This window comes from Myotis lucifugus, unplaced genomic scaffold, assembly GCF_000147115.1.
Source record: "Myotis lucifugus unplaced genomic scaffold, Myoluc2.0 scaffold_73, whole genome shotgun sequence".
Taxonomy (NCBI): domain Eukaryota; kingdom Metazoa; phylum Chordata; class Mammalia; order Chiroptera; family Vespertilionidae; genus Myotis; species Myotis lucifugus.
The window spans coordinates 4,685,882-4,708,757 of record NW_005871121.1 but is presented as its reverse complement, the minus strand read 5'-3'; the positions used below and the strand labels follow the sequence as shown (position 1 = coordinate 4,708,757).

Below are 22,876 nucleotides of genomic sequence, written 5' to 3'. Positions count from 1 at the left end.
CAAATGGGACTACATCAAAATAAAAAGCTTCTGTACGGCAAAAGAAACCATCAACAAAATAACAAGAAAGCCCACTGCATGGGAGAACATATTTGCCAATGTTATCACCGATAAGCGTTTAATCTCCAGTAATTACAGGGAACTCATACAACTTAATAAAAGGAAGATAAAGAACCCAATAAAAAAATGGGCAACGGACCTAAACAGATACTTTTCAAAGGAGGACATAAGAAAGGCCAAGAGACATATGAAAACATGCTCAAAGTCACTAATCATCCGAGAAATGCAAATCAAAATGACAATGAGGTACCATCTCACACCTGTCAGAAGGGCTATCATCAACATATCAACAAATGACAAGTGCTGGCAAGGATGTGGAGAAAAAGAAACCCTAGTGCACTGATGGTGGGAATGCAGACTGGTGCATCCACTGTGGAGAACAGTATGGAGTTTCCTCATAAAACTAAAAGTGGAACTCCCATTTGACCCAGTGATCCCACTTCTAGGAATATATCCCAAGAAACTAGAAACACCAATCAGAAAGGATATATGCATCCCTATGTTCATAGCGGCACAATTCACCATAGCTAAGATTTGGAAACAGCCTAAGTGCCCATTAGCAGATGAGTGGATTAAAAAATGTGGTACATCTACACAATGGAATACTATGCTGCGGTAAAAAAGAAGGAATACTTAGCATTTGCAACAACATGGATGGAACTGGAGAGCATTATGCTAAGTGAAATAAGCCAGTCAGAGAAAGATAAATATCACATGATCTCACTCATTTGTGGAATATAATGAACAACATAAACTGATGAACAAAAACAGATCCAGAGACAGAGAAGCATCGATCAGACCATCAAACCTCAGAGGAAAGGTAGGGGAGGGTGGGGGTAAGGGGGAGAGATCAACCAAAGGACTTGTATGCATGCATATAAGCCCAACCAATGGACACAGACACCCAGGGGGTGAGGGCATGAGTGACGAGGTGGGGAATAAGGACACATATGTAATACCTTAATTAGTAAAGAAAATAAATAAATAAATAAATACATGAATAAATGAATAAAATAATGGTTATAAGGTTGCTCAAGTAGCTTAATGAGAGCTTCAAGTGACTTAGTGAGACTTTCAAGGATCTTAGTGAGAATTTCAAGGAAATTAGAATATCAATGACATGACAAAGGACCAGTCAGAAATTAAGCATACACTAACTGAAATAAAGAATAATTTACAGGGAGTCAACAGTAAAGTAGAGAATTCTGAGAATGAAATCAATGACTTGGAATATGAGGAAGCAATAAAACACCAAGTCAGAAGAGCAAAAAGAAAAAATAATCCAAAAATATGAACATAGTATAAGGAGTCTCTGGGACAACTTCAAGTGTACCAACATTCGTATTATAGGGGTGCCAGAAGGAGAAGAGAGAGAGTAAGATATTGAAAACCTATTTGAAGAAATAATGACAAAAACTTCTCCTACCTGGTAAAAGAAATAGACTTACAAGTCCAGGAAGCACAGAGAGCCCCAAACAAGAGGAAACCAAAGAGGCCCACACCAAGACACATCATAATTAAAATGCTAAGGGTTAAAGACAAAGAATCTTAAAAGCAGCAAGAGAAAATCAGTTAATTACCTACAAGGGAGTACCCATATGACTGTTAGCTGACTTCTCAACACAAACTTTGCAGGCCAGAAGGGAGTGGGAAGAAATATTGAAAGTGATGAATAGCAAGGATCTACAACCAGGATTACCCTACCCAGCAAAGCTATAATTTAGAATTGAAGGTCAAATAAAGAGCTTTCCAGACAAGAAAAAGCTAAAGGAGTTCATCACCACCAAACCAGTATTACAGTATTACATGAAATGTTGAAGGATATTCTTTAAGAAAAGGAAGAAGAAGAAAAAGAAAGAGAAAGAGGAGGAGGAGGAGGAGGAGGTGGAGGAGGAGGAGGAGGAGGAGGAGAAATATGAAAAATAAAATGGCAATACATATCTATCAACAATTGTATCGCCTGGCTGGTGTGGCTCAGTGATTGAACATCAACCTATGAACCAAAAGATCATGGTTCGATTCCTGGTCAGGGCACATGCCCAGGTTGCAGGCTCAATCCCCAGTAGGGAGCATGCAGGAGGCACCCAACCAATGATTCTCTCTCATCATTGATGTTTCTCTCTCTCTCCCTCTCCTTTCCTCTCTAAAATCAATAAAAATATATTTTTTTTAAAAACACAATTGTATCTAAAAATCAAAATAAATGAACAGGGAATCTAATGAACAAAATAAACTGATGAATAAAATAGAACCAGAAGCATGGAAACATGGAACAGACTGATGAATCTCACAGGGAAGTGGGGTAAGGGGGAGAGGCAGGGAGAGATTAACCAAAGATCCTATATGCATATATGCATTGCCTATGGACATAGACAATAGGGTGGTGAAGGGCAGGGGTGGGGTGGGAAGCAGGTAGAGGGGGGCAATGGGAATAAAAATGGGGACCTCTGTAATACTTTCAACAATAAAGATTTTTTTAAAAAAATGAAAATAAATTCATTGAACCAGCTAAAGGAAATTATCAAGTCTACAGGGAAATGATGCCAGAGGGAAATGAATGAAGATCATCGAAAATGGTAAACATCTGGGTAAACTTATTATTTTTTTATATACATGCCTTTCAGCCACTCAGACATCCACAATACAGAATGTTACAACTGGAGGGCCATTAAGATTTTAAATTACAACCAACGCAGGTGAAACATCTGAGGCTCAGAAAGTGAGTACCCAGCTCAAGGCCAGAAAGCAAGATGAGGTCTCCAATAAAGCCTGGGAGGTATACTCTGCTTACTATGCTACTTCACATGCTAATCCCTCAGCACCGATTCCAGCACCCTTTCTCAGTACTTTATGCCTCAATTTTCTAATCTATAATATGGGTTTATTTATGGTACCTATCTGATATGGCTGTCATGAGTAATTAAAAATTAAAATATATAAAGTAATTTAAGCACTGCCTGGCACATAGTAGATGCACTATAATATTGTGCCAACTATGGCAGTGCCTGCTGCCTGCATTTTCTAAAGCCTGTTACATCTTCCTGCTGACATATTACAGGAGAAAAAACAAAGGTTCAAAATGGAGTAGTATGTGAAAGAAAAGAAGTTCACAAAGTTTCATTTATTTATGCCCCATAACTACTGTCCCATTGCAGTGTGATAGCTCCAGAGTAAAGCCATGGATGAAAAGGACAGCAGCCACTGATTCACACCTTGGGACTCATTGCCAGAGGCAGTCAGCCATCAGCAGCAGACATAAAGCAGGTTGAGTATGAAGGCTTAAGACAAATACTGAAATAAGAAAGCTTGTCTTTGGCACAAAAAAAGTGGTAAATTTACACACTAGAATAGTTCTCTGCTGTAAAAACAAGGAAATTTTACCCTTTGCAACAGCATGGATGGGCCTGGAGCACATTATGCCGAGTGAAATAAGCCAGTCAGAGAAAGACAGGTACCATATGATTTCACTCACATGTGCAATCCAATGAATAAAATAACTATCAAGCAAAACAGAGACAGACTCATAGATAAAGAGCAGGCTGACAACTGTCTGGGGTGAGGACTGGGTGGGAAGATGGAAGGATTGAGCCAAAAAGATAAAAAAAGAGAGAAAGAATTCATGAAGAATTTGTGGACAGGGATAACAGTGTGGTGATGGGGGGAGGGGGGTGGCAGTGGAAAAGGGTATAGGGGGATAAATGGTGACGGACGGAGACTTGACTTGGGGTGGTGAACACACAATACAGTGTACAGATGAAACCTGTGTAATTTTGTTAACCAATGTTACCCCAATAAATTTAACAAAAAGGAAAAAAAAAGAAAATGGAATTTAGATAACACAGTATTTTCATTAATCAATCACTGACCACAGTGAAAAATACAAGACCTCAAGAAAAGCTGTCACTTAACTAAGCATTAGTGACTAAAATCCAATAAAATTTCCTATATACCTGATTTTTCAAATCTGCTAATCACAGCACACTAAGAATACCCTCATATGAATTGACCTAGAAAGCAGGAAAATTGAAAATAAATCTAATCTTATCTTCCATGTCATGAATATTCTTACTCAAACATGCATAAGGAGAGGCAAGTGCAAATTGTAATTAAGCATGAAGACAGTTATTCAACCATATTTCCCATGAGACAAGGAAGCAGAATATGTAAAGTGTCAGTAAGGGCTTCAGGGAAGGGCTGGCATTTCACTTTGCAACAGATTTCTTAATACAGAGACCAGAACATCGATAAGATCACACCACAGTTCTATTTCCAGCCATGGAAGTGTTACAAGGCTCTAGGTTTGCTTACCATTTCTTCAATATAAGGATAAAGCATGTCGCCAAAGCACTCTGTAGCTTCTTTTGGAAGCTGCGCGGGCAAATTGTCAATGGAACACATCAGAATCCCAGAACCTTCAACACTAGGAGAAGCAATATGCTTTATTTGGATGTACAAAATGTTACTTGTGAGTTCTAACTTTTCCAGATGTCTACTCCACTATATTTGCTTCATATCATTTGTAATATGGTACTGGAATATATAACAAAATAAGCAAGAATTGTCAAACAAAGCTTTTCCCTCTTCAGCAACCTATTTCCTACTTAAACATTGTATATACGGATTTAAGTGTTCTAATTTGCATGCGGGTTTTCTACCAAATTTTTAAATATGTTTCAGTATATCTCTGGAAGTTTGCGTAGTCTTCGTAATGATGTAAAATATTGAGTATTTTAGGACTAGTATACAAAGCAAATGACGTGTTTTTATGTCTTTCCCACTATCTAACAGCTTTAGCACACTCACCTGTCATGAAGAATATGCTGGTCTGCATCATACATGCAGAAGGGATGCTCTATTGTCGTGCACTCAGTCATAAACTCTATAGATCCTCCTGGGTCTGCAGAAATGTCACATATCGCTACAAGTCTGAAAAGAACATCAACACTGAGATCAGAGCATGGCACTCTAAAGCAGTGGTTCTCAACCTTCTGGCCCTTTAAATACAGTTCCTCATGTTGTGACCCAACCATAACATTATTTTCGTTGCTACTTCATAACTGTAATGTTGCTACTGTTATGAATCATCATGTAAATATCTGATATGCAGGATGGTCTTAGGCGACCCCTGTGAAAGGGTCGTTCGACCTCCAAAGGGGTCGCGACCCACAGGTTGAGAACCGCTGCTCAAAAGTCTCCAACAAGATTAAAAATGACTCAAAATGAAAGGTGCGTGGGACAATTTTTAAGGTGGCTGCCTAGGCTCTTAGCTTTTTCCCTACAGCTCCCTGTGTGCTTCTGGGATATACCACATCTTCTCACTATGAGTTTCAGGCTTCACAAGGAAGAAAAAGAGGGGGAGAGAAAGGGAGAGGGAAATAAAAGTGGAAAATCCCTTCCCGAAATATGTCATTGACAACAGCCTGAACTTTCATAAACTACTTAGCCAACTCCCTCCACCCTGCTTTGTACTACATAATTTTACATGTATTATTACATGGAAATCTCTAGACTTATGAACAAATGCCTCAGTCCACCACTTGAAATCCTGTAGAGTTTGACCCCAAAATTATTTAAAATACAATTCCTGCCCCATCTCCAATTACCACTTGCCTATGTAAACCCTCGGCTAGACCTGGACTGGCCCACACAGGGTCTTACACTGTGCTTTGGTGACTCCGTATTTATCAAGCAGCAATCCTGTCACTTGCAATTCTCATTCTCCTCACTCCTCCCTCTTAAGGTATTGCTGATCCCCGGCTCCCACTTTCTCCTAAACGCTGGTAATATCGATTGCTCCTAGCATTCCCTTGGCACCTACTTGCTGCCAGCGACACGCCTGCGGGGAGCAACCGCAGTTTTATTCTCCTTTATCTTCTAGCTCAGCAGAGTGCCAGACAGATCTGGTGTTCCATGAATATTGACTGATTCATTCATTAATTGGACATTGAATCATTATTTGAAAGTATATGAGTTGTCAGGCAATGTCCTGGGTACTTGTAGCCAAGAGAAATGGGGCCCTCTGCTTAAGAAGACCAAGTTCAAGGAGGAGAGGGTAGATCATAAACACTGGGAAATAAATGACGGTGAGTTTCAGTAAAGAAGCAGAGGAGCAGACTAGCGAGAGAGGGAATGGGGAAGGACCTCACTGAGGAGGAGACTTCTGAGCCACATATGGAGCCACAGAACTTCAGAGATTCAAGAAGGAGGGAAGTTTAACTGTCAAATGTTCTCAAGAGCTCAGCTAAGATAAAGCAACTACTCAGTCACAGTCCAGTCCTGTGACACACGAATCCCCTATGTGATACCCTAACGGCGGGCCCTGCTAAAAACTGCCGTCATTGCTGAAGCAAGGTCCTTACTTGTGTGACAATGCAGGGCAGCCTTCCACACCACCAACAGGGGACTTGCCTGGAGCCAGGAGACTCCGAAGATCTTGGCGGGTGAGTAGACGCGGGCTGCTTTGTTCCCAATAGATTCCATTAACAAGGCAAGTTGTGAAGGGTGCAATCTGTAAAGCAAGTTTCGGGTTCAACAAACTAGGAAACAGTGTATTTCAATAGTGTGCTGAAAGAGAGCTATCAGTAAATTCCACGAGAAATATTTTAATGTTATTTCAAGTTGACTTTATTTGCTAGGTCAGTGGACTTCTTTTGAGTCCGAGACAATAAATAACCACCCAGATTCAGTGTAAAAGTTCCCATGATCAATATATGAACATAAATAGATGAATACATCTGCTCTATAATATATTACATAGCTAAGAAAAAGGAAGGGACAGAGAATCAGGTGACCTAATGCTCTATGCAGCATGACCTACATCAGGCTACCTCAACTTCTCTGGGCTATTTTCTTTACCTGCCAGATGGGGATAATACATACCCTATCCTCAAAGGAAAGTCATAAAGATTAAAGCATCTGTAGGCTCCATGGACAAATGCACTACACACATGCATACATGGTAACTAGGTCATTATAAGTTTTAGGAGGCAGCCAATAACCGATACTTCTGTGATTGGGAAAGACAGAAGGGATGGAAATTTACTAGATGCAAAATTTTTCAGTCTGAGTCTAGTTTCATAATATTTCTTTCTCAGGTGTCTCCAGAATGTGCAAGTTACAGGTAAGATGCTCTTCCTATAACATGCTTTACATGCTAAGCATTACATTTCACGCCAGAATCTAAAAAGGCTACGTTGTTGAAACATATTCAACATTATTTAAAATACAATATTCCTTCTCACCATACCTGCCTGCATTTTTGTTTTCTTTTTTGTTGATTTCTTTTTTTTAAAATATATTTTATTGATTTTTTACAGAGAGGAAGGGAGAGAAATAGAAAGTTAGAAACATCGATGAGAGAGAAACATCGATCAGCTGCCTCCTGCACATCTCCTACTGGGGATGTGCCCGCAACCCAGGTACATGCCCTTGACCGGAATCGAACCTGGGACCTTTCAGTCCACAAGCCGATGCTCTATCCACTGAGCCAAACCGGTTTCGGCCTGTTGATTTCTTTTGAAGAGGATAGTTGTATGACCAATGACTACAGAACATACAAACATGTGGTCCTTGTGAGTCCAGTATGCTCCCATCAAAAGGATTTTAATTGAAAGTAACTTTTTGGTACACTGGGGATGGGTCTATGCTTCTATAGCCTGTTTCACCCTGGAGCGCTAAAATCAATGGCATGCATTTCAAGACAGCTGGCTGAGGTTATGACTGCAATTCATGGCCTGGGAGGAATAAGCCTATGTTGAAATCAAACCTCATAGACACTGTACTTTGCCAACAGTACAAGCTAGTCCAGGATAAACACAGAAAATAACAATCCACAGGAAATGTTTAGAGCTATTGGGCACGTACAGACCTGAAGAAGAAACAGAGTCAGTGAAATAAAGGGCACAGCCACAGAAACCACCAAAACCACTCAGCAAAGGCCCCTGCAAATGTCAATAAAAGCCAACAGCGCCTTAGCCCAACTCATAACATCCAAGGGACTCACCGCAAGTCAACATGAGGAACTAAAAAGCAATGTACGCATCCATAATTTCTCTCCTGAAAACAGCCTGGCTATGGTGTATCATGAGTAACCAACTCAAAAGCTGAGTGTGCTACTCACATCGGTATTAAAACGACTTCTGTAGCGCTCAGGATATTTGTCATATTCCACAGGATCATATACACCATCTGTCTTCCTGACAAGGTGATGATGGCGACTTATCACCGTTCCATACACTTTCCTCAGGTCTTACAGAGGAGAAAGAAAATTAGTAACGTGGGTGACAAATGATAAAGATTGATAGTGATAAAATACTGTAACACAGACACTGTTAAAAAAAAAAAACCAGTAAAAAATACACACAGCCACCCTCCCCCTCTTACCCCCAGTTTGGGAAACTTCTTTTAATTCATGTGGTTCTACATATTCACAGGGCAGTTCATTGAAGATTTCTTGGGCCCCCTGTAAATAACACATGAGTAAAAATCTAAAAATAAATAGGAAAAGAGCCAACACGATGTTAGGCAAAGATTCTAACTCATCTTCCCACAATTATACAGGTCCACTTGTCCCGCCCTGTGACCAGGACTGCGGCAAGGAGTGCAGATGAGGTTTTTGCTCACAGCAAGCAGTGTGAACACCATGCACTGGAAGGGGCTTAAATTTATTATTTAAGACATTCAGCACAGAAACAAGAGTATTTAGAAATGAGAGCACCATAAAGTATTTCTATTTACTTTTTGCTCCGTTGCAGAAATTATTTCAAGTGGGGAAACTATATTTCCTATCCAAAAATTAGACCCCTATCTCACAGCATAATACAAATAGTGATGTCCTCTTTGTAAAATATTTTCATTAAAGAAAAATCTATTTTATAAGTTTCGGGGGGGGGGTTGGGAGGGGTCTACAAATGCATCATCTAAATCATCCCAGAAGAAGAAAGTATTCATTCCAGTCTTGAATGCATCTGATTAGCAAAACTCCCCAAGTCATCTTGAAAAATTTACAGCCTAGGGTAACGTCCAAACTTCTGGACATCTCAGTGATGGAGGTAAAACAGATCCCCCTAAGAACAGAGCTTTACACCATTAAAAATGAGTTTTCCCTCTAAAAAGGAGGGAAAAGCATGCAAAACCTCTCACAGCTTGGAATCAACTAAAAACATAGAACATAAGTTTAGACTACGACTGCTCTTTACTATAGTAAAGGTTCATACATGGGTAAGGAAAGTACCCCAAACAGAATGCCCGTTTATGAAAAAGTGGGGCTCTGAAATGCTCACGACACGCCCACACCCTCTTAGAGTTTCAGGCTGCTTTACAGAAACGAGACAGGAGGGATTTACCTTCGATACATTACCAGTCCCTGTGAACACAAATGTTAGGGGCCCTATCGACTTGGGCATCAAACCCAGAGATATTTCATAGCCAGCATCACGGACAGCTTGCACAGCCTGGCTGCTGTTCCTATAGTTATGAGCCATGCCAATGTGCTGAAAGCAAGCACACAATTCAAGTTAGTCTACCACTTGAGACATTTTCCTACTCTAAAAGTGTGATATGTATTTTTAAAAAAATCAACTTCTCACCATAAAAGGTGTGTGATGTCCCAAAGCAAGGAGCCTTAAACCCATTCCGTGCAAAATGTTGATCATCCCTATTGTAGAATCAGACCGATAGAAAGACCATTAGTTGGGAGAAGTAGGACCTGCTCTCTCTGCCCGTTCTCCAACCTGCTCAAGGCTCTGAGGAAGCACAGGCCACAGCATCTCCGCTTTGGGAGAGGCCATCATCTTATCCATCCCCTCAACTTTCTGCAATCAAAGGCACTAAGCCAGCTTCATGCCCGCCCTCCCTTCCGCTTTCAATCCTGCTACAATGGCATGAGTGTCCCTCTTCTCCTCTACGGGTAATCGCTCCACCTTTGCTCCAGATCCCATGCCTTCCTGCCTCTCGAAGGAATCCACTCTTGAATTATTCTTTTCATTATCGCTGTCTATTGGTTTATTCCTATCAACATTTATAAACACTCTTCCATTCCTGCCATACCAAAAAAAAAAAGAAAGAAAGAAAGAACAAATGAAAACAGTCACCATTGACCCCATGACTCCTATTAGCAATTTTAGTGACTCAAATAACCAATCTTAGTGGACACTTCAGATCTTGACGTACTTGTCAGAGGTATTTGTCAATGAAGAGCCCCTTTGTCAGAGTCTCTTCCCTCAGTATCCCATGGCCATTCCTTGAACATTAGTGTCCTCTTCCTTTGCCTTAAAAATTAATCAGCTAGCTTCTGGATTCTGTCCTGGGCCCTATTCTCTTCAGTCTCTCGTTTTTTTCCCTTAGCTAATTTCATCCAGTCCTAAATTCCAAGTACTCTCTGTATACAGATGACAACACATCTGGATCTCTAACACAGATATTTTTATTTCAAGACCTAACCATCCACCTTACGCATTTCTCAGTTTGGATGTCCCCCCAAAAATAAAAACTCAGCTGCCTGTAGCAAAGTCCTCAGCACCCATTCTTTTCTTCTTTATTGGAACATACTTTTCCTGTCCTACAAAATGTTCTTTTATCTTTTTTCTGAAATCAACTTTTAAATGGATAAGTTATACATAATAAAACACAGCCACAAATGTATCCACCCACATTACCACTAACATAATCAAGATAAGAATATTTCCATCACCCCAGTCAATCCTCCCAACCCTTAGCCGAAAACAACTAGTGATCTATTTCTGTCTGTATAGATTAGTTCCTTCTATAGTTTCATATAAATGTATGAAGTATATATTTTGTGTGTGTCAGCTTTCACTCAGCTGAATGTTCTGGAGATCCATACACACTTTGGGTGTATCGGCAGTTTGCTTCTCTCTATTGCTGAGTTTTCCATTTTATTTATTTATCCATTCCTGTGCTGATGGACATTTGAACTGTTTCTAGCCTATTATGAATGAAGATACTATAAATAAGGCTCTACAAAAAATAATTCATTTCCCTTAAGTGTTTATGTATGGTATTTATTTTGTACATTAATATTCAAGTTTTTTATTTCTCCTTGAGTTGGATTTGGTAATTTGTGTCTTTCAAGAATTTGTCTATTTTATTGCCATTGTCAAATTTCTTGGACTATTTATAATATTCTCTTATCCTTTTAATGTTTGTAAGATATATAGTGTGTTCCCTCTTGGGTTCCTAATATTGGTAAATAGTGTCTTCTCTCTTTTTTAACCAACCTACCTAACGATTTATCAATTTTATTAATTTTTAAAAAAAGAATCAGCTTTTGATTTCATTGATGTTCTCTATTGTTTTCCTGCTTTGATTTCATTGATTTTTCTCTCTTACCTTTATTATGTCCTTTCTTTTATTTGTTTTTGGTTTAATTTCTTGTTCATTTTCTAACTTCTTAAGATGGAAGTTTAGATCATTAACTTGAGAACTTTCTTTTTTCTAATAAAAGCATTAAATGCTATAGATTGCCTTCTAAGCACCACTTTATCCACATCCCCAAAATGCTGGCATGCTGTTTTTAAACTTTTATTCAATTACAAATGTTTTCTAATTTGTCCTGTGATTTCTTCTTGACTCTTGAATGGGTTATCCAATAATATATCATTTCTTTTTCAAATATTTGGAAGATTTCTAGTTTTCTTTCAATTATAATTTCTTTTTTTATTTATTTTTATTTTTTAAATTTTATTTTATTGTTTAAAGTATTACAAATAGTAGTACATATGTCTCCTTTTTTCCCCCATTGCAATTATAATTTCTAAGTCAGTTTTATTATAGAGCACATACTCCATGATTTCAAATCTTTTAAATTAATTAAGAATTGTTTTGTGGACCATCTGGGTGAATGTTCCATGTGACTTGGAAAGAATATGTATTGTGCATATTGAGAAGTGCTCAATGACTGTCACTTTTATCAGGGAGGATGGTAGTGTGTTAGTATCCTATGTCCCTACAAATTTCTGTCTACTTGTTCTGACGATAATGGACCTTCAGGTAGTCTAATATGATACAGTTATACCACATGGTATTTCTTGACTAAACAAGGTTCAAAGTACTAACTGAAAAATCAAGTAGAGTTTTTACCCAAACTCCAGCTTCTATCCCTTCTAGATTTCTCCTTGTTGCTCCTGCCCCGTACCTTTTTCCTCTTTGTCCCATTCTTCTGCTCCCCAAGTTCTCATCACCAAACTGACCTCCCCGTCTAGTCTTCCAAACAGAACTACTGAGAAAGTCAGAGCCTATCTACAGCTGCTTTCCTTCTCCCTGCCCTCTTTTTCTTTTTAATTTTTATCATAAACATATTTTCATGATTTACTTTGTTAGTTTAGCCCCTAATAGTCATCACCCTCAGATGCACCCTCACGTTTATTTTTATTGGTGAAAATGGACACTTCCATCCCTTTGCCACAAAAAAGAAAAAGCACACACTGTCACTCACAGTCCAATGTAGACACGGTGATGTCAACGCCCACACACCTACCTGCCACACCGGCCCACTGTCCAAACGCCACCACCCGGATTCCTCTGTGATCCACCATTTTCTCATAATCAATAAGTCGGATTTCCTGACGAAAGAATAAAAGATTTCTCAACCAGACCCACCAAGCTTAATTTCAATGAGTAGAGCACATATATGAGCAAGTCAGTGTTTCACATTTTTTCCTCTTATAAAATATATCTTGACTGGCCAACGTAAGTTACCCTAAGGGGCACCCTGAAACATTTAGAAAATATCATGGGTCACAAGCCAATGACAGGTTTATGATTAGAGATGAAAAAAAAAATGGTCCTAGACAGGTGCTAAATGCAAATAATAAAGTCATTATTTCTTTTAAATTTTATCCCAGCAGCATCTGCAAATATACCTACAACCCCATGTCTCCTCACATTCTTCCTTCTAGTCTCAAAGAGAACAAGCCCCTCTTGAAACTAAGCCCTGTGAGCTAGATCCCAGCTTTCTCCACGTCCTCCAACACCATTACTCTTGAGCTTTTTCTCTGTCCTGCATTATTCCTCTCTGCACAGCTCCTTCCCCTCAGCCATTCTAAGTGACATTCACCCAGGTCCCTTCTACCTTAAAAATAATAACACCGCCCTAGCCGGTTTGGCTCAGTGAATAGTGTTGGCCTGCAAACTGAAAGGTCCCAGGTTCAATTCCGGTCAAGGGCACATGCCCGGGTTGTGGGCTCGATCCCCAGTGAGGGGGCTTGCAGGAGGCAGCCAGTCAATGATTCTCTCTCATCATGGATGTTTCTATCTCTCTCTCACTCTTCCTTCCTCTCTGAAATCAATCAAAATATATTTTAAAAAACAATAATAACACCACTCCCTCTCAAGTCTATATACTCAAATATCTCATTCCTTTTCTCTCTCCCTCCCTCCCTCCTTCCCTCTTTCTCTTTCTTACTCTATCTCAGTCTCTCTTCTTCTCTCTCCTCTTTTTTTCTCTCTCTATCCCTTCACAAGTAAGTTTCATTTAAAAAGTAGCACAGTCTGCCTGCCTTTTAGTTCCTTGCTTCCACTAAAACCAGCCTTCCTCTTTCCTTGGGAATCTCCCCTCTCTTGGGAATGTCTAATTAACTCGTGGTTAAAAGCTACTGACATGTTGTAATTATGCAATGTTTTAAACAGTCCTTTGATTTCCTCCAAGATCAGATGATTTTACCATATGCATGAATATAAGAATGTTTACTATTTATCCAACTCCAAGTAATTGGTTACAAACTGCTGCCAAAAAGCAGCCCTTCTGGGTCTGTTTTATTAATTGACTTGTAATGAATGAAAGTTCATATATAACAACAACCAATATGTTTCTAAAGTACTTTTTAAAGGAGTTTATCTGCTTAAGATGAAACATTCTTCTTATAATATTACTTCAGTTAATTACTTTCTGAATTTGTTCTTCAGAAACACTGCAAATTAACTGCAGCCTGGGTCTAGCATATTTCAAATGACTAAGAATGTGTTCTAGCCCGGCCAGCATAGCTCAGTGGTTGAGCATCGACCTATGAGCCAGGAAGTCATGGTTTGATTCCAGGTCAGGGCACATACCCTGGTTGTGGGCTTGATCCCCAGTTGGGGGCATGCAGGAGGCAGCTGAAGTAATTCTCTCTCATCATTTATGTTTCTATCTCTCTTTCCCTCTCCCTTCCTTTCTGAAATCAATAAAAATATATATTTTTTAAAGAGAATGTGTTCTATCACCTATATAAAACACTTCCACTGCTTTTACTGTTTGCAAACTCTCCTGTCCTCTGCCTATTCTCAGGTTCTAGTCTAGTTTCTAATGCTCTAACATCCTTTCCCCTGGACTTTGGAAAATTTCTAGTTGTCTCTCTATTATAATAGACCTCAGGCTCCTCTAGCTACACTCATCCCCTATGCTCATCCACTCTCGTGGCTTTAGATACTATCTAGTCTCTGACAACCACAAAATGTGTGTCAGAAGGAGCTGCCCTCCTGAGCTACAAATTCATAACCAACGGCCCACACAGTGTCTCCTTTTAAATGTCTAATGGATAAATTAAACTCGACAGACCCTAAACCCAACTCCCGATCCTCCATCCAAGCCTGCTCCTCTTACAGTAGCATCATCTCAATTTATGGCGACTCCTTTAAAATCTTGGAGTCATCACTGTCTCCTCTCTTTCTCTCATATTCCACATTCATTTCATTAGGGAATCATTTGGAATCAGACCTCTAAAGCACTTGTATTTGTCCATGCATCACAAACTCCACCACCCTTATACAAGCCCCCATCACTTGTAGCCTAGCGTCTAGACTGGTCTAGACTTACAATCTTCTTATCAGCTTTGTTCTCTCCCATTTCCACAACGCAGGAAGAATAAGCCTCTTAGAACATCAAGATTTATTCTCATCTTTCACTCAAAAGACCAGCAGGCCTTGGCATTACTATTCTCTCTGCTTGGAAGACACCCAGATGGACAGTTTGATCCTTCATCTCCTTCAAATTTTTGCTCAATGAGGCTCTCCCTGATAATCCTATTTAAACTAGCATTGTCCCTTTCCCCAGTGCCCAGCACCCCTTTTCTCCTCCTATAGTCTATGTATCTCCATTACACATATCACCAAGTGACCTATGAGAGGTTATTTATTTATTATCTGTCTCCTCCCACTATATAAGCTCCATGTCAGACACACTATAGGCACTCAGCACATATTTGTGGAATGAATACTCTGTATTTTAAGTAGCTGCTAGTCATTCCAATAGTATGTATATCTCCAAAATGCTTTTCTCCCCTTTTAATGTTAATGAAGGTGAAAACAGTCTACAATCCAGTTCTGGCACTACAGAGCTGTGCAACCTCAGTCAAGTCACTTCACCTTTCTGGGCTCCATCTGAAAAATGAGGATGAAGGATTATATGATTCCTGAGGTTCTTTTCAGCTCAAACATTCTACTTGCTGATATCTGACCACGTGGCCTTATAAACTGGGGATCATTTTGAGAGACTGCTTCTCTCATTCCTTCCATTTCAGAGTACAAAAGGAATAAAAGATGTTTGTTTTCTCTTATAACAAACTCCAAACTCGTGCCGCAGAGGAGCCTTAAGAACAGCAGAGCTATTCGAGCACTAACTCATAGATCACCTTTCCTACAGAGGTGAATAACAAGATGTATTTCCTGCATGCTAAAAAAAACTAAAACTCTGCTTGATAATTGAAAGTAATTTCTATGACATTTATGAGTGTTGGTTACCAATTACCTGGTTTAGAATCTCATCCAATAGGCCCATATTGGCCTCCTGGGCCTTTATTGTGTGGGAGAAGAATGCGTAGGTCTTCTTGGGCATTAACTTATCCTCTGGGGGTCTTTTAACTCCCACAATAAGACAAGCTTCAGAAATATCCTCCTGAAGAATGCCGCCAGCTTTGACATATTCCTGGGAATGCAATTTTGGTTAAAAGTTATTCCCCTGATTTGTTGTATTCATGTTTTCTTTCATAACGAAGTATAGCAATTAAAGGCACAACCTTTTGAAGGAGTACAATCTGTATGAATAAGAGCAAATAATAGAATAACTACTAATATTTTTACTTGCTGGCTAAAGATCAATTTAACGTGTTTGACTTTTATAGTAAAAAATTAGAAAATTCAGCAATACTCCTATTTTAAGAACGGTTAATAGTTTGATCATAACCACTAGCACATGTGATTTACATATCATTGTGAAATATATCTTTTATACCAACAATGCACTGTAATATTAAATGCTAAGGACTAATTTATTACTCAGATTCATCTTTTTTTAAAGGAAGACATATCTGCAATATTTACTTTTCTGTGTTTAATTACTATTTATTACTGCCCTACTCTATACAGCAGACTGTGTTAGAGATGAGATGATAAGACAAAAAGAAAGCCAGGAAAATCCCTCCTGTAAAGGAGTCCACAAAATACAGTAAGAAAGAACTCAGGCCTGGCTGGTGTGGCTCAGTGGTTGAGCATCAACCTATGAACCCAGGAGGTCATGGTTCAAGTTCCAGTCAGGGCACATGCCTGGGTGGCGGGCTCAATCTCAGTAGGGGGCATACAGGAAGGAGCCAATCAATGATTTTCTCTGATCATTGATGTTTCTATCTTTTTCCCTCTCCCTTCCTCTCTGAAATCAATGAAAATGTATTTTAAAACAAAAGAAGTCAGGAGCACAGTAAATGAGGCTGAATTCAAAATAACATTATGATCTGCAGAATCGAAGTGATTATTAGTTTAATCAATACTGAGATAATTCCCAGGTGAGATGGTGAAGGAAGTAGAAAATTTTAAATTAATCTAAAAGGCTGGGTAAGATTTGAAGAGGTGGCAATATCAGTAAGAGGCTTTTTAAAGGAATAGATATAAATATGGAGGCAGGAAAGTAAAGATGTTTAGGGCATAAAGGGTAAATCAATTTGGAAAAGTAGACTAAATATTATCATGGGAAAGATGCACTTTATTGTATAAAAATAATCATCAACATTTATTAATAAGTTACTATGTGCTTTGCCAAGTACTTTGCATGGATCATTCTATTTAATTCTCATAAAGCTCCATGAGATAGGTACAATTATCATCCCCATTTTATCAATGGGAAACCTGAGACTTGAACACATAACTGAGATTGGACAGCTGGTACATGGAGGCAATAGACAGTCATTTCAGAGTTTTAAATAAGGTGTAGCATGATTGAAGCAGAATTAAAAGAGTATCAAAGGTGGCAACTGAATAAAATGAAGATAAATCCATTTAGCAATCTACTTCAAAAGAAAGTAAAAATGGATAGAAGAGATAATACAATAATGAACATATGTTTCATACCTAGTTTCTTTGAAAATAGTCTATTTGCCCAGGGATAGCAGACTGGTTAAAGAAATCACAACAAACCATGGAGTAATCACAACGGAGTAATTCCTATATCACCATGAACTAACCTGGAGTGAAGGGGAAATAAGAACATGTACACACACACACTCACATGCTTATTTTTGCAAAAAGAAAGATAGGAATGATAGGTCAGAAACTAAGGAAAATAGCAGCCTATAGGGTGGGTGAGAATAGACGTCGGAAGATTAAGATCACAGCAAGACTTCTCTGCATTACCACTTTTTTACATAGTTTTAATCTTTGAAACTCATAAATGTTTAAGTTATTTGAAAAATAAAATTAAATCAAAAGGATATAAAAGCAAACATAAAATGTAATAGGATAAAAAAAATTAATCCAACTGGATATCACATGGACAATGTAACCATACAGAAAAAAGAATTCAAGTAACTTTTAAACATAGCATTCCAAATATTCCTTGTGAGATCTATTATAAAGAAAAAAGTCAAAGAAATATTAAAGTCCATTTAATATTTTTTGAGATCTGATTGGCATACAACATTATGTTAGTTTCAAGTGTACAACATAATGATTCAATATTTGTATATATTGCAAAATGATCACCACACTAAGTCTAGTTAATATCAGTCCAGACATAGTTACAGAATTTTTTTTGTGATGAGAACTATAAAGGTTTATTCTCTTAGCATCTGTTAACTGTAATATTTGCATTGTGATTCCGAAATGATTTTATGTATATTTTGGGGTAGAGCAAAAATGTGCATTCATGTTATAAGAAATTTAAATTTTCACTTCTAGGGAAACAAATGCAAATATACAATTTTAAAGGTAAGAAATATCTGCAATATTAAATTTTGGAAATATTAGTGTTAGCTCATGATTAAATTATATACAATTAATATAGACAGTTATTACATACAATTAATTATATATATATTATATATATATTTTCTGTGTGTGTGTGTGTGTGTGTGTGTGTGTATTTCTTTGCTCTGTCACTGAAAGGGCTAAGAGCAACAATAAATCAGTAACATAAGCACACCTAACACCAGATACTAGATCTCGGTTTCTATAAACTAAAAAAAAATCAGGATTCCTTGATGTAATGGCTGATTCCAGCAGTGGGGCAGAAAAAAACACAAAGTGAGGCTAGGACAATTTGCTGTTTAAGGCAACCAGAAAGTTCAGAGATAAAAGGATTCATGTACAAATGACATAGAAGCAACAAACAATCCAATAAAAAATTGGCAAAGGATCTGAATACACTTCTCTAAAGAGGATATACAGATATACAGATGGCAATAGACATATGAAAAAATGCTCAATGTCACTAATTATCAGAGAGATGCAAAAACTACGATGAGGTATCCCCTCTCACCTGTCAGAATGGCTATCATCAATAAATCAACAAACAGCCTTAACCGGTTTGGCTCAGTGGATAGAGCATCAGCCTGTGGACTAAAAGGTCCCAGGTTCAATTCCAGTCAAGGGCATGTACCTTGGTTGCGGGCACATCCCCAGTAGGAGGTTTGCAAGAGGCAGCTGATCGATGTTTCTCTCTCATCAATGTTTCTAACTCTCTATTCTCCCCTCCTCTATGTAAAAAATCAATAAAATATATTTTTAAAAAAAATAAAATAAAATAAATCAACAAACAACAAGCACTAGTGAGGATGTGGAGAAAAGGGAACCCTCCTGCACTGTTAGTGGGAAGGCAGACTGAGTTTCTAAAAAAATTGAAAATGGAACTGCCATTTGACCCAGAGATTCCACTTCTGGGAATTTATCTGAAGAAACCTGAAGCACTGGTTCAAAAGAATATATGCACCCCTATGTTCACTGCATTGTTATTTACAATAGCCAAGAATTGGAAACAGCCCAAGTGCCCATCAGTAGATGAGTGGATAAAAAAGCTGTGGTACATCTACACAATGGAATACTACGAGGCTGTAAAAAAAGAAGGAAATCTTACCTTTTGCAACAGCATGGATGGACCTGGAGAGTATTATGCTAAGTGAATAAGCCAGTCAGAGAAAGACAAGTACCACATGATTTCACTTATATGTGGAATCTAATGAACAAAATAAACTGACAAACAAAATAGAAACAGACTCATAGATACAGAGAACAGACTGACAGCTGTCAGAAGGGAGTGGTGAAAAGGCGAAGGGATTAAACAAAACCAAAATTCACAGACACAGGCAACAGTATGGTAATTACCAGAAGGAAAAGGGGGAGGTCGGTGGGGGAGGCAGAAGAGAGAAAAAGGGCGATAAATGGTGACAAAGGGAGACTTGCCTTTGGTCGGTGAACAGACAAGACAATATACAGATGATGAAATGCAGAACTGTACACCCGAAACCTATATAATTGTATTAATCAATGTCACCCCAATAAATTCAATTAAAACATTTTAAAAACCTTGAAAAAATAGAAAGGTCAAAAATGTTTTTATAAATTAAAGCAATCTCTTTACCCCTCAGCTGGAGAAAGCATAAAATGGAATGAAAAAAAATATTTATTGGTTGAATTCTGGACTGAGGTAAAGATTCTAACTGGCCATCTCATGATAACACAAGTAAAGAAATATTGCCATGTGGTGTTCAATATCTTTGAGTCACATTTTCTTTTCACTCGGGTGCTCCCTCATTTCCATTGACAGGGTCATGTTATTCTCACATATTTAAGACATTGGAAATATTTACCTCATCGTGAATGGCTCGCCGGTTGGAGGGCTGGATTAAGACCTTGTATCCCAGGTTGGTGATCCCTTTGATGTGCCGGGGAGCCAGCGGCGCCCTCCTCTCCCAGGCGTTCACATCCTCCCGCCGCACGGCCATCACGGGCTTGTGGTGAAGCCCCCGGCGGAGGCTGAGCCCCAGCCGGCCCAGCCTGGTGCTACACATGCGCAGCATCTCGAAGCCTGGTGACTGCAAAGACATCGTAAGAGCACAGGACAAGAGGCAGGCGGGCTCACAGGTCAGTTCTGGTCTCCTAAGAAATCTGCTGTGAAAGCCAACCAGCTCAGATGGGAGCAGAGACAAGATAGAGAAAACAGGAGAAGAAACCTGGATGGTATAGTGTTCCTTTACCCAGACGCAAATTGCCACAAACGATGTTATTTCTTTCCAAAAATAAAAAAGTAAGGGGCGCCCTGGTCAGGTGGCTCAGTTGGTTGGAAGGCCGTCCATGCCCCAAAAGGTTTCGGGTTTGATCCCCCATCAGGGCACATACCTAGGTTGCAGGTTCCATCCCACATCCGGGTGTGTACAGGAGGCAACCAACTGATGTTTCTCTCTCACATCTCTCTCTCTTTCTCTCTTTTTCTCAAAATCAATAAAAACATATCCTTGGGTGAGGATTAAAAAGTACAGAGCAATGTATGGGACACTAATCCATATCTGGGAAGCTGAAGTTGATTTTTAAACATATGTTTTTATCAAACAACTATTCAGCACAAAAGTTTTAAGCGCATTAACCTGCAATGCAAATATAGGAAGATTTGAGGGCATAAGTTTGGAATCCTTTAATCATGTCCAAGATTCTTGGTGATCTAGCTCCAACGTTTTTCAAGTTTCATCTCTGACCACTTTCTAGCAAGTGCTGCTCAGTGTTGGGCTGCCTGTTCCTCAGTGAACTGCTTTTCACTTTCACTGGTCGGTGATGAGATACGCACAGAAAGAGAAAGTTAGCACTTAGAGACCTTGGTATCACATGATCACTTGTCTAGGAATTCACTGTCACTGAATTTTATAAAAGGATTGATCCCGGGCACATTGGACATTTAAGAAAACAAAACAAACACACATGTTCGTCCACCGCACGTGTTAGTTTAAGAAGCAGAGCCCTGAACGCAAATACATGGACTACATGATTTCACACCTCCCAGAAATGTTCTACCAATTACTACTAGCATTTAGCCAAAGTGGTATGGAATACCTTTCTGTTACATCAGACGGCAACCTCTAAATCAGACCCACCACGCAGATGGGGAATGTTTATCCAAACCTGGGGGCATACAAATACTTGCAACTCACAGCACCACAGACCAAAGAACAAAGGGACCAGCAAGGAGCCCCTCTAAGAAGCCTTAGGGAGGGAGAGGGCGTGAACAGAAAGGGCTGCACACAGCAAGTGAGCACGCAGATGCTTAGGGCCCGCATCGATGATCAACAGCATCTCAGGAAAAGACTGTTGTGGTTTACTTAACATACTGTTGTTTTTAAAAGAGACAACACTGAGCCCAAACCCAAGCCAAAGCACATAGCATTTATTCTCTCCCAAAACGGAGTCAAAAACGGCAGCATCCCATGAAACTTGAATCCCTATGTTCTCCAATAAAACCCACTCCAAAGACATGCAATTCTTTTGAACACACAGGTAAGCCCAGAAATGGCCCCATCGTCCCAGCAGGAGCTGTATTTCATATTCCACAGGTGGTGGAGGGACGCCACATCCTCTGTTCTTTGCAGCAATTCTTGGCGTTAACATGAGGGAACACTTTCAGATAATATAGCCTCTCTCTCCCCCCAACCTGATTCATAACCACAGCCTCCCTCCCTCGGCGACCATCCCTCTCCCTGCCCCCTCCTCCTCTGTCTGGGGCGGGGATGTGATAGGAGAGACACAGACACAAGCATGTAATAGATTTTGGCGAAGGCAGGCTTTCCATCGGGGACAGGAACAGAAGCAGCAGCCTGTGAGCCTCTGGAGTTTATTTGGGAAGTTGCTTTCACTTTCCCTTTTTGTAGGCAATTCTCAAATCACAAGTCCCAGAACTTTGTTTTCAAACAAATGTTAACAACGGTTACCACTGACTGGACATAATATGCCAAGCACCAGGCTGAGCACCTTACAGATATTATTTTATTTTCTCCTTGCGAAAAGTCTTATTAAGTAGATACTGTTGTTACCCCGAAGAAACTGACCCGGAGTCTCAGTAGAACTAACGCTTTTAAGCAAAAGCGGGATTCCTCGGTTACTAGTTAACACTCGGGATTTTCTCTTCTTTGCGGAAGCCTGCAGATCCACACCATGCAGATCTGACATGGGTTGTTACTGCTGCCAGCTCGGTTCAGAAGTAGATCAGATCCATATGGCATCGGCTTTAACAGTTCTTAGTGAATGATCAATTCTGCCTCAAGCATGGGCTGCCTCTACCCACCCCTTTCCCATGTGCCGCTAAAACCCCTTCCTGAGTCCCTGCCAAGATACGGTCCAGTTTTCTGGGAGCTTAGGAAAACATTCGTGCAGGCATTACTGCATTACTAACTGCCTGAACCTGAAACGTGGTCTCAGCCTAGAACTTTCCGGGCCCACCATTCATTTCATTGTAAGGTTATCCTGAACTATCTAGCAGTGAAGATTTCTCCATTGCTTTTAGGCGAGGCACGGCAGGTGTCTGGTATTTCATTGGAAATGCCCAGGTTGGCTATCCCGGGTGTCCCTGTCCTGG

The 22,876-nt window shown here is 39.5% G+C and overlaps 1 protein-coding gene across 1 annotated transcript in view; it reads right to left on the bottom strand.

Annotated features, from left to right (window-relative positions):
- The window catches only part of AASS (aminoadipate-semialdehyde synthase), a 60,560-nt gene extending 40,032 nt beyond the window's left edge, over window positions 1-20,528 (bottom strand). Inside the window, exons 1-10 of the mRNA XM_014457361.2 lie at window positions 20,127-20,528; window positions 15,803-15,979; window positions 12,557-12,641; window positions 9,648-9,715; window positions 9,405-9,551; window positions 8,443-8,521; window positions 8,180-8,307; window positions 6,420-6,568; window positions 4,864-4,986; window positions 4,369-4,480 (exon numbers count right to left, since the gene is read on the bottom strand). Coding sequence (XP_014312847.1) covers window positions 4,369-4,480; window positions 4,864-4,986; window positions 6,420-6,568; window positions 8,180-8,307; window positions 8,443-8,521; window positions 9,405-9,551; window positions 9,648-9,715; window positions 12,557-12,641; window positions 15,803-15,979; window positions 20,127-20,363 — 1,305 coding nt within the window. The 5' untranslated portion in view covers window positions 20,364-20,528. The remainder of the gene's footprint in view (window positions 1-4,368; window positions 4,481-4,863; window positions 4,987-6,419; window positions 6,569-8,179; window positions 8,308-8,442; window positions 8,522-9,404; window positions 9,552-9,647; window positions 9,716-12,556; window positions 12,642-15,802; window positions 15,980-20,126) is intronic.
- Between the last annotated feature and the right edge of the window lie 2,348 nt (window positions 20,529-22,876).